This window comes from Dendropsophus ebraccatus, chromosome 3 (assembly GCF_027789765.1).
Source record: "Dendropsophus ebraccatus isolate aDenEbr1 chromosome 3, aDenEbr1.pat, whole genome shotgun sequence".
Lineage (NCBI taxonomy): Eukaryota > Metazoa > Chordata > Amphibia > Anura > Hylidae > Dendropsophus > Dendropsophus ebraccatus.
In genome coordinates this window covers 151,230,047-151,242,960 of record NC_091456.1, presented here as the reverse complement: position 1 = coordinate 151,242,960, position 12,914 = coordinate 151,230,047, and the positions used below count along the sequence as shown (strand labels likewise).

General features: G+C 41.3%; 1 protein-coding gene across 8 annotated transcripts in view; it reads left to right on the top strand.

The window, feature by feature from the left end:
- The window catches only part of MCTP1 (multiple C2 and transmembrane domain containing 1), a 528,068-nt gene that overhangs the window by 172,512 nt on the left and 342,642 nt on the right, over nt 1–12,914 (top strand). For all 8 annotated transcript variants that reach the window (XM_069962927.1, XM_069962926.1, XM_069962934.1 and 5 more), the window contains exon 3: nt 12,761–12,903. In XM_069962927.1, coding sequence (XP_069819028.1) covers nt 12,761–12,903 — 143 coding nt within the window. The remainder of the gene's footprint in view (nt 1–12,760; nt 12,904–12,914) is intronic.

Sequence of the window (12,914 nt, the reverse complement as noted above, 5' to 3'; positions counted from 1 at the left end):
CCATTGCAGTCAGTTAAATCGCGGCCATAATGGACGTTTTTTTAAATATCAAAATCATCCGCCTTTTCAATCATTTTGACATTGTGTGAACATAGCCATACTCTCTGTACAGCTTGCTTGTTATTCCAGGGGAAAGATAGATTTGTAAAAGTGTATTAATGTGTGTAAACCCAGCACAACTTGGTCTAAAACAGTCAGGCGATGTTCACACAACGTATATTTTCGTGAAAGTTTGACCGTTGTTGCTGACTGCAACAATGGCCGTGATTAATACGAAAATATCGTTTTCGTTGCCATCTATGGAATCCCAGCCGGAGTGTATACACATAGGGGGACATTTATTAAGTCCTGCGTTTTCTGCGCCGGACTTAAAAATGCCCCCGCATCTACGGCGCTACGGAGATTTATGTAGAGGCGGACTGCACGTACGAGCCGGTGCGCACGGCCGAAAACCTACGTCAGCTGAGGGCTGGAGTAGGTTTTCGGCGTATCTTTAAAAAAAAAGATAAATCGCGGGGACTATGAGTCCGCATATCCCCGTTCCTCCCCCTCCACACCCCCTCCCCGCCCCCCCAGCGTACCCGGCGTAAAGAGCCGATTTGCGAATATTTTATTCGCAAATCGGCCGTTTTGCAAATAAAATATTCGCAAATCGGCTCTTAACACCGAAAAAAAAAAAATACGCCGGATGATACATGTCCCCCATAGTATACACTCTGGCCGGGATCCCTAGCGGCGCCGCAAGAAACTGACATGTCAGTTCTCTTTGGCCGCAATTCAATGAATACCGGCCACAGAAAACCCTGTCAGTTCACACTATGGAGCGTGCAGCTTCAGACGCACGCTCTATTGTGTGCGGTGGGGAGTTCTGATTCGTCCGCGCACAGAGGCGGCACTAAAAATCATCCAGCCGGTACTGTAGTACCGGCCGGGATGATCTTTTCTGAGACCGGTCGTTCCGTGACCCAGCCGGGTCGAGGAACAGCCGGTCTCATACAGCGTCTGAACATAGCCAAACTGTGAATAAGTAGAAAGGAAGAGGCAGATAGTCCTGTGTGATATATCAACTGTCAGCACTGAACAGATGTGTATGCTACAATGCATAGAGTACGTACTGTGTATCTCAATCTGTGCCGAGCTGTAAGCAACTTGTTACTGGGTGGCAAGTAGTGTGTCAAACTGACTGCAATGTGTGCCAACTTGCAACAAATGGAGTGGACACTGTATCTGTCAATATGTCCAGAGCTGAAAACAACTTGTTACTGTGTAGTTCACATTGTATCACACTATGGCAACCAGTGCTGACTTGGATAGATGAGCAATACAAGGGTGTAATGTCCCAATCCTAGAAGCTGCTCCTGTTCATGCAGTTAAGTCTGTGGGGATTCCTTGTTTGAACTTGCGCGCTACCTGCCGAGCACCTGCCCAGTTCACACAAGGAATCCCCACAGACTTATCTCTATATTGGTCAATTTTTTGATAAATTTTCGCTTCAGTTTTGCTATTATAATCGAAAAATATCAAAATTGGAATAAAAATATGCTGTATTAAGTAAATATAAACTAAAATGACAAGCAGAAAGGTTATCTCGTCTATATGCATTGCCGCCAGTCATATTAGTTTATATTTACTTAAACAGCATAATTCATTTACAAAAGCAAAATTGAAATGAAAATATGTTTTAGTGTGGTTCGTTTAGTTTTCATTTCTGAATATTCGTGAAATTTGTGAAATTTATGAAGCAAATTTCTGAGCGCTTTGCTCATCTCTAATATTAAGCACCTAGCATATATCGGATGGGTCAAAAGTCTCATGACACCCTTTCAGAAAGAAAAGAGAAAATGACATGTCTGAATACCCCAGGAAGTAACAGGGACAGGGCCTATCTTTAAGACTATGACAAAAGTTATTAACGCAGGAATGTGCAACGGGGAACATTCCTTGCGATGCACAGCTATTTGTCAGGTTCAATGTATTCTTCCTGGTGCTGAACACCAGGAAACTTTTCAGGATAAGCTGTCATTTGTGTTTACATGAGGAGCAGCACTATTTTTGGCTGTTATATAACTTGTGTGTGGCATTATCCACCAGGTTTCTCTCAAAGTTCCATCTGCTATTTTCAGTTGTCCCTGAGCAGTTGAGTGTAGAATAATGTCTCTGATGGCTCCCATACTCTTCTCACATATAGAAGAGGAGATTCCTCTGCAGCAGCATGGAGGATGTTATATAGCAGTACTAAGCAGTGTAAGCTGTCAACGTACTACAAGCTTCTGGATGTGTCTCCATCTTCCTCTATCTTTATTCTCTCCTCCCCTTTCTATAGAATTTAATAGGTACATGTGCATTAGTACAATATGTAGTTTTTTTCCTTCTTAATAACTTAGCAAAGATTCTGTTTTCATGTTGTCATAAAGGGGTATAGAGTACAGAATGATGAGGGAATGTATTTCGGCATAAGGCAGCAATATAAAGGGTGAAAATAGTAAAAGCGTTTGAAGACCTTCCAAATCCATTGTACCAGACTTCTATTACAAGAAACTGGAAGTTCCTACTGAGCTTAGTTCCTGATTGTTTATAACATGCTGTGTTTCAATTCACATTTAGCAGATGAAAGCCATGCCAAGGTTAGGGGGATATATGGGGAACATCAAGCCCATGTACAGTGACTGTATCAGGGGATTCCCAGGTGCCCTTTGAAGGTCAAGCCAAGACATGTAGGAACAGACTAAAATACTTTAAATATGTCCCCTTATCAGTATTTTGGTCAGTATTTTGAACCAAAACCAGGAGTGAATTGAAAACACAGAAACGCTATGTTCCCACAATGTTGAAATGTAGTGGATGGCCGTCATTTAATGGCAAATAAGGGCCATTATTTCAAAACTACGGCCATTGTTTTAAAAACCAGGCAATTTTTTGCCATTAAATGGCAGCCATCCAATCAGTTTCAACAGTGTGTGAACATAGCCTTTCTGTGTTTTCAATCCACTCCTGGTTTTGGTTCAAAATACTGACCAAAAATACTGTATGGGAACATAGCCTAAGGGGCAGTTCATACTAAGCAAATGTGGCGCAGAATCCCTCCTGCCTCAGTGTGACACTTCTCTATGGGAGGGCTTGCGTGCCTCCGCATGCATGCATACATGTCGATTCTTTGCACGGAGAGTGGTGGAAGCAGTTTGTATCGTAAGGTTTGTATAGTTGTATCAAATCAGATGGATCCCACTGGTTCACCCCAGAGCAAGCTCACGGCCGCAGTCCAACCTCGGTGAGATGGATCAATTATTCCTGGTGAATGGCAATGAAGGTTTCCTCCAGATAATGGTGGTGATAGTCCTTTTTCTGCAAGGGGCGCGCTCTGGCTGGTAACTTGTGGACCGCTTACTCTGTAAGTTGGAACAGTTCAGGCAGGTGTAAGGTCACAGCACTACTATGGTTTCTGTGGAGGAACAAGCTCCCTCGACATGGTAGCTTGTTTCATAGTAGTGCTGTGATGTCAACTATTTTACCACTATTTTACCACTATTGTACCGCTCTCACTTATTGTATCTCCACACAGCTTAGTGCCACTAGTATCATTTAGCACGATGCATTAACACCTTGATTCACCAGACTGCTAACATTAATATATCTTAGGATATCCCCACAGTATAGCGCGGACCGGGAACAGATTATACTTATAACGAACAAATAAACAGTTCATAAAGTTTAACCTTTTTTATTTGCAAACCCCAGCCTCTCCAGGGAAGGGAACACCGCTCTAAAATTATATAGATTCAGTTTACCCTATAGTTATCCAGACGGATCTGTAGAGAGTTTTCAATTGCCACTATGGAATTATTTCCTCTTTAATGAGGCCTTTACACATAACGGATCACAGCAGATTTCTCGCTGCGAGTTTTGCAGCGAGATCTGTTACGAACCAAGGTCTGGCAGTCTTTCAGACTGCTGCGAGTATGTAAATCACCCACCCCTTTAACCACACACTGCCTGTACATACTGTACATCACCCATCCTCAATAAGGCTTGCTGCATGGGCTCCCAACTTTCTACACTCCCGCTCAGTTAATCAGTGGCTACGGCTGCGCAACGCACTGATTAGCTGAGCGGGACAGCAGGAAGCTGGGAGCCCATGCAGCAAGCTGGAGCGAGGACGGGTAATGTATGCGTAGGCAGCGTGTGGGTTTTGAGGGCGGGTGATTTACATACTTGTTATTTGTAAGGGCACCCTTAAGGCAGCACCAGTCTTGTCTCCAGTTTCGGTGGGGATTTGTAAATGCAAACAACACCTGAACTCGAGACAAGACTGGTGCTGTCTCTGGAAAAGAGTGGCCATCAGATTATACTGCACATTAATAGCTGTTGCCCTAGGCACTAAACCTGAAAAATCCCCATCTTGGGGAACATGGTGGAGAGTGGTTTCGGAATCACGTTTTTTATGGTGTTTAACGGCTTAAAACATAAACACATTTCCACATCGAATCAATGATTAGAGCATTCTGCATATTGTCTGAAGGAATTATCACCACAGGATTGGTAGATTGGTAGGTAATAGCTCCAGGTGGCACATTTAACACCGCCATACCAGGCCTAAACAATACTGTGACTGGATAACACCGCTATACCAGACCTGAAAATACCACAATACTGTGACTGGATGACACCGCCATACCAGACCTGACCAATACCATAATGCTGTGACTGGATGACACCGCCATACCAGACCTGACCAATACCGCCATACTGTGACTGGAGCCATACTGTGACTGGAGCCATACTGTGATTGGATAAAACCGCCATACCAGGCCTAAACAATACTGACATACTGTGACTGGATAACACTGCCATACCAGGCCTGAATAATAATTCCACCATAAGCACACCCCCCCTTGAAAATTCACCAGATTTACCGGTCTGAATAGGTGGTGGGAAATAAAAAAAAAGTTGCTTCTTCCCCCCTGCTCCCTGATGCTGCCCCCTTGAAAGGTGCTGCCCTAGGCACCGGACCATGGGTGCCTAGTGATAAATACGTCCCTGCTCTGGTCCTCTAATTGTCGGGTTGCAGTGTACGTAGATACACAGGAACCAGTTGGAGATAATCTACAAGAGAAGTTTACTAAAGATCAGCGTTTCATATGCTGTTCATATGGGAAAGTGTTTGGACAAAATGCAACAAATGTATCAGGAGGCAACCATCTATTGTTAAAGGAGAAGTCCTGTGAAAAAAAAAAAAAATCATCTGCAGGCAGGCGGTGCGGGAACCTAATAAGTACCCTTCTCCGTATCCCCGTAGCATCACTCTCGCCACTCTCTGACAGCCACCGCATGTAATTTTCTCCCAGCATCCTTGTAAGTTATAGCCCCGGCTCCTGATGCTGCAATGTCATGACCCGGCTGATTGCATGGCCTGAGGAAGCGGGAAGCTTTACCCGCGAAACAGTCTTTAGCCTTGGTGCACAGTGTTCTACTTGTTTCTCCCTGCCCCGATGAAAAAACTCCTCATATGCCACAATAAAGATTGCAAGAAAAGAATATTTTTGGTGAATGCCGCTTGGACCTTTTTTTTCTCTTTCCGTCACTCTCCACAGGGTATAGGAGAGACTATATAGGAGGTACTATAGCAGTAGAACTCACACTATCCCTATAGTTACTATGATTTTTTATTTCTGCATGACTTCGCCTTTAAATTTGTTGCATCAGTGGCTGTCCATACACCATGAATAGAATCTACCCCATTTAGGAACTGGCATTGATTTTTACTTCAAATTCTACAAATTTATGGAAATAAGTCTGTAAAAAATTGGGATTGGATAAAAAGGGAAAATGTTCGATTATATTTCTGCTTTCTTTAATGTGCTCTTCTGTAAATAAATAGAAAAAACTCTTCACTAAAACTCTGCACATTGCCTTTGAATAATTAGTTATTAATCTATCTGCAGTGAAAGGGTTCTTCCCTTGTAGTCGCTCTTCACCTGCAGTACAGCATTAGGATTGCTTTTAGCCTTTGTTGGCTGGGCAGATTGCTTCATGCTTCATACCTTCTACTGTTGTTGTATTGCCAGTCTGTGGTTTTATGGCTCCTAGTAAGGAGAGTTACGGGCATTTTTCCTAGTCTGAAAATAGAGTTTACTTTCTCAGATGTTTTTATTAATCTTAATGTTTTCTTCTCCCTGTTGGATTGTAATATAATCCCAAAAGACACCTTAGTTTTTTATATTTCTGTCCTCAGTTAACCTCCATTTTATTGTAGTCTGCCACCATACTGGGGAAATCTACTTTTGGTCTATCAGAATAAGAGTTGCATTTTGTTAGAGCAGCTCTCTATTCTTGCTCATAAAGGGAAGTCCCAAGTAGGGAACCCACCCTTTATTACATTCTTATGTTAAAGGGTCCTATTACTCGGAGTGATTTTTAACGATTAACGACCAACGATAAATGATCGCAAACCAGATTGTTTATCGTTAACCTGAAATCGTTCACCATATTACACAGAACGACGGTCGTTACGATTGTTACTACGATCGTTATTGCGACTGTTACTATGATCATTTACTCCTTCTGATCCCAGCAAAACAATGAACAATGTGCAATTACACTGAACGATTAGTGAACAAACGCGAAACTTGAGCGAACGAATGCATAATTACAGTAAACTATTAGCAAACGATTAGTGAACGATTAACGATAATTTTAGGTTCAGATCTAAATCAACAATCAACGACATACGAACGATTTTTCGATCGTTGCCTGCAATTACACAGAACGATTATCGTTTAAATGCGAACGATTGAACGTTTTTTTGCACAATAATTGTCCCATGTAATAGGGTCCTTACAGTAGTGCTTCCCAACCTATGGATCTCTTTGTTTCCTGTTCTGTACTTCTCGTATCTGCTATAGTAGGGATGAAGGTAGAACTGGCAGTGATCAGATCACTCACTGCTGCCCTCAATAGCAACTAAATATTGTTAATTCTCTGGACAGACCACTTCATTCTTCTGCTGGCAGTGCCTTAAACTGGTATTCTGGCTCTAGTGTAAACATTTATATGCTGCTGAGGCTGGAGGAGGTGGGTAAATTAAAAAATATATACAGTATATATATAAATATATCATACTTACCTATCCCTGGTTCCCCACTGCTCTGTCCAGTCCCTCAATTGTTTCTCCTCTTCTTGCTTCCAAAATGAGATCTAATGGAAAGCTATAGACTCTGTTCACATCTGTGTTGGAGGCTTCTTCATAGAATTAGAATAGAAAACAAAATCCTACCTAGTGCTGGCCCCCCTACTGCTCCGGTTTGCCTGTATTTGGTCTCCTAATTATCTTTCTTCTCAGGTGAGTAGCAGGGGGACCAGCACTAGGTAAGTATGATTTTGTTTTCTATTCTAATTCTATTAAGGAGCCTCCAACACAGATGTGAACAGAGCCTAAAGCTTTCCATTATATCTTATTACCTTATATAGTTCAGTCCTGGTATGGTTAAATTAAAAAAGTAAAGTAGTGATTAATAGTGATTAATAGGTGTGAATGTGTGACATTGAGCTAACCAACGGCTGATGACAACGTCACTGTCTGATGGCAATGCCGATATAATGATTTTTTTCTATTAGATGCAGGGATGTTCAATTCTCGATGTATAATTCTGTGTATGTTTTCATATGGCATGCATAGAATATCAGCAGATTTTATAGCTACCTATAAAACGTAGCTATAGTATAAACATATATTTATAGGGCTTAGGCTCATTTCTTACGATGCAGACCTCTAAATCCCCGACTTCCCTTCACACAGTTATCGACTTAAAGGAAGACTAAACAAATAAAATGCTCAATAAAATAAAATAAAAATATCCTGGCATTTCCTCCCTTTATCTCTCCCTATCATTTCTCCTATTGTGTCTGATATAATAAAATCTAAGAAATAGATATTTGTTTCTGCAGCTCAGCCATCTCCTCCTGCTAATTCTATTATCTGTCTGCAAAAGGACTAAAATGATGGTTAAACTCTCCCACTTGGCCATGGCCTGCCAGAATATAGAAAAGATCAGCAGTGGGGTAACCTCTATGTTTTTACTTGGAACATGCAGAAGATGCTGCAGACTGACAAATGGGGGCAAGTTTATTTCCTGTATAACCTCTTCCCGAACATCATAATGTCAGTATAGAGAAAGCTAAGCTGTTTTTTCTTCTGGATGTTTAGCCCCTTGAATGCAGTCAACCACTACCATGGCATTTAAACGGTTAAACAGGTGGGTGTGCATTCCCTCTGCCCCCTCCCCCATTCTCCTACTACTATGCTAAGGGACGTGTCATAGTGTAGTGTTTGATGCTCTTAAATTATTGCACAAAACACAGGACAAGTGTAATTTTTTCGATTGCTGGACAGTTTCCATCAATTTTAATAAAACTATTAATAAACTTTTTTCAGTTTTAATTAATATTTTCCTGTTTAAAATCCACCTTATTAAGCAGCTACGATACCACTTCTATTTCAGAGTTTTTTTTAGTCAAGACTTTTTTTTTTTTTAATTTTAGTATGTTTTGGGCCCCAAGATGTACATGAGATGTGTTCTTGGAGCTCTCCCATTGCTTTGAATGGGAGAAAACCACACTGCTTTCAGGGGGAACCTCACCGAGAGTAACACGTCGCTTTTTTTTTAAGCAGACGGAAAACATACAAATATTAGTAGGCAACAGCTCTGAAGATAAAACAGCATGGTTTTTAAGGGAAAAAAAACCCACACTGCTTAAGTGAACATTTGTGGGAACAGATTAGTAGATTGTAAGGGTTTGCTGTTTAGAAGCTCCGATTAGTTTAATAGGTTATCCAGCGAAAATCTTTTTCTTTCATATTAACTGGTTTCAAAAAGTTATATAGTTTTGTAATTTATTTCTATTTAAAAATCTAGAGTCTTCCCATACTTATCAGCTGCTGTATGTCCTGCAGGAAATGTTTTCTTTCCAATCTGACACAGTGCTCTCTGCTACCACCTCTGGCCGAGACTGGAACTGTCCAGAGCAGCAGCAAATCCCCATAGAAAACCTCTCCTGCTCTGGACAGTTCCTGTCTCAGCCAGAGATGTCAGCAGAGAGCACTGTGTCAACAAAAAAAAAAACATTTCCTGCAGGACATACAGCAGCTGATAAGTATGGGGAGACTCTTGATTTTTAATTGGAAGAAAATTACAACTCTATATAATTTTCTGAAAGCTGTTGATTTGAAAGAAAAAGACTTTCACTGGATGACCCCTTTAAATGGGTTTTTCACTCAAACATAACTTCACATATGTTTTCATATGTTTTTGAGATGTAAACAAGTCCCTATCTAAAACTTAATAGCAACTTTGTGATGCCAGGAGGATTAATCACAGTGAGTCCATCAGCAGATAAACCCTCCCTGCATTACAGCCTGCCTGGGACTTTCACAGAAAAGAGGGAGAAGCAGGGGGAGACAAAGAGAAAAGCTCACAGTTTTTTTTGTCTTCACCAAAAAATACCAGCAGCTCAGAACTGGGGGAAGGAGACTGAATAGAAAATAATAAGTATGAATTGCCTCACCATGAGAAGCAACATATGAAAAGTTATGTTTGAGTGGAATACCCCTTAAAGTGGTCATGGAGTTACCATGAAAATAATAGTTGTTCGTAATAAAAAACTAGATTTTTCTGCAGTCCTATGAAAAACAACAGATATGACGCTATGCAGTCACCAAGCAGCATGCGCAGTCTACAGGTTTGCAATATTTACCGTTTTTAGTGTTCTTCATTTTGTAGCAATTTCATCCCTATAAACCAGTTTATTGGTAGAGCGTGTAGGGGACGTGTTCTGTTTTTAGTTAGAAAAGAATAAACAACAAGTATATGTTTTACAGAGGTGTGTTGGCGGACAATAGAACTTTACTGCCACCTAGTGTGCGATGACTGGTATCTACACACAGAGAGGTTGAAGTTTATTAAAGGGAATAAATCTTACTGGTGGCTCTGACTGAGACCTGAGAAACCATTAGATTACTATGCACATAGAAGTAGAATAGCTGCTGTTTTCATACAGACGAGCATCCTGTAAGGATTTCTTCACATAGTAGGTCTCTCCATCTCAGGAATTATGGTTATACTCAAATAATAATAATAATAATAATAATAATAATAATAATAATAATCATAGTAGGAGGATTTCACAATGTATGCTGTATATCATACGAATACCACTGTGACTATATATTGTGATAGCAGCCTAACAGTGGAGCCATTCATGATATTCATTCACTGTTATTTCTGGATAAGTGATACAAAAATGAATATCACTGCTTTTCACTTCATATTGATTCTATAAAACTTCTGCCAAAATGAACCAATAAATGAATGAACTCCCCTTAAAGTCCCCCAGCACTGATCAATAGTTCACGTACTTCCTGAAAACTACAAACTAATAGCTGCAGTTCTATAAGGCAGCATTCACACAGATACTATTAAGCTGTGAGGAAAATCTTTTCTTTGGGACTCCATGAATTAAGAATGAGCGTTTTGTCTGCTGGTTTCACTGATATTGTCTGATGATGTTCTACTTGCTGAAGATACTTCTCTGAAAAGTTTGCCCAGAACAGCTTTTTATGTTGGTGTTCAGAGCTATGTTAGTGTAGGCTGCCACCTTGTGGCTGAAACATGGAAAGGCTGAACTGGTTTACAGCAGCTATTGTAGTACTGCTCTTTTCTGCACTTTGTTTTCTTCTTCTCTTTTCTTTAAATAGATTATTTCTTTTGTACGGTATATATTTTGTTGGATACAATATCTCTTTATCTCTTTATGTTTCATTGTTGCTGGGCAGTAGCGTACAAAAAAAAATGTGGCTCCAGGGCAGAGATTAAAGGGGTATTCCACTCAAACATAACTTTTCATATGTTGCTGCCCATGATAAGGCTAACAATTTATCCCATACTTATTATCTATTCAGTTTCCTCCCCTTAGTTCTTAGTTGTTCCTTTCTGCTGAAGACACAAAATACTGTGTGAAAGCTTTTTTCTCCATCTCCCTCCCCCCTTCCCAGACGGCTGGTGTAAACATGTCTCTATCTGCAAGTTTGTAATGCCACGAGAATTAATCATAGTGAGTTTATCAGCAACTTAACCTCAGATTAATGCTCCCTGCATTATGAAAAAAAAGCTACAAAGTTGCAGATAAAGCCTGCCATGTATTGTTTACATCAGCCGTCTAGGAAGGAAGAGGAAAGAGGGGGAGATGGAGATAAAAGCTCACAGTTTCTTTGTGTATTTAGCAGAAAGCAGCAGCTCAGAACTGGGGAAGGGGATTAAATAGATAATAACTCAGAAGTTGACTCAGGACTAAAAAGGTGAGGGTCTATACACAACACTATACGTGCAGTACATGTACACTGCTAAATGCCGTTTGCCAGTCCTGTGTTTGCAATATAAAGGAAGTGCAAATATATTTAATATTGCATTAAGCGCCCCACTGTCTACTATAAAGTGTGTTATACAATCTGGCCACTAGATGTCATATGTATGCATGCAGATTAAGTTGTAATGTTGTTATGATCTTCTTATGTATTCAGATTCTGTTGCGATGAATCCTTATAAAGATGGTATTCCACTGCGTTCCAGGGATCTGTTTGATGTATAATCCAATGGGTTGTATGTTCGTGTTTGTACCAGGCCACCTGGTGAAACCTTTAAACCACAATTAATCATGTTCGACTTTTTCTACTTTCATTTATGGGCCTCCTAGCTTGGGATTGGTGGCCTCCTGTGTGCATCAAATCAACTTGCCAGAGGTTCTGTTAGACTTTCCACTTTTTGATATGTTCCTAGGACATGTCAAAAGTTTTTCCTAATGACAGTTGCTCTTGCTGTATAGTTTTGCATACAGTATGTTAAAGGAGAAGTCCGGTGAAATTTTTTATTTAAGTATTGTATTGCCCCCCAAAAGTTATACAAATCACCAATATACACTTATTACGGAAAATGCACATAAGGGTACGTTCACACGTACCGGATCCGCAGCGGATTTCTTGCTGCGAATTCGCAGCGAGACCCGCTGCGAATCCTGTACTGTGAAGGTGAATAGGTCCCATACACAGAGCGGATCGGTTGCATGTATGGGACCCGGCCCCTTTAACCCCCCCTGCCGCCGGCTGCCCGCGGCCCCGGCTCCTTTAACCCTCCGGCCGCCCGCTCACCCGTATCCCCGGCCTGCTCGGCGCCGCGGCTGTATGGGACGCTCCCCGCTATCCTCGTTCCCCATCAGCCAATCAGTAATTGGGGAGTTAGGAGAGCAGGGAGCGTCGCACACAGCTGTGGCGCCAAGCAGGTAATGTATGCTCGGGGCTGCGGGCAGCGGGGGGGGGGGGGGGGTTAAAGGGGCCGGGGCTGCAGGCAGCCGGGGGGGGGGGGGTGAAAGGTACCAAGGGTGTTAAAGGAGCCTGGGCTGCGGGCGGGTGGCCAGAGGCGGGGGGGGGGTTAAAGGGAGTCTGTGACTAATCCTTACTCGGAGCTGTCACTGAAGAGAGGCAGCAGTCTGAAGGTCACAGTGATATCAATCACAATGACTACTGCCTTTCAGCCCTGTTATTATATCTGAGCTGACTCCTCAGCTAAACCGTTCTATTAATTTCTAATTACTAATTATGATTGTTTATAAGCAAATTGGCTTATGTGCCCAGGCGATCTGTCAGTCGTATAAATATAAATGCATTGTTATGTTACATATTACTTTATGGAATTTTTTTTTTTTTTTTTCATTAAAGGGACAAGTGACCCATATGTCAAGTTCAAAATTGGAGGAAAAGAAGTTTTTCGAAGCAAGACAATACACAAGAACCTTAACCCTGTTTGGGAAGAAAAAGTTTCCTTACTTATTGAAAATCGTAAAGAGCCTTTATATGTTAAGGTAAGGACATA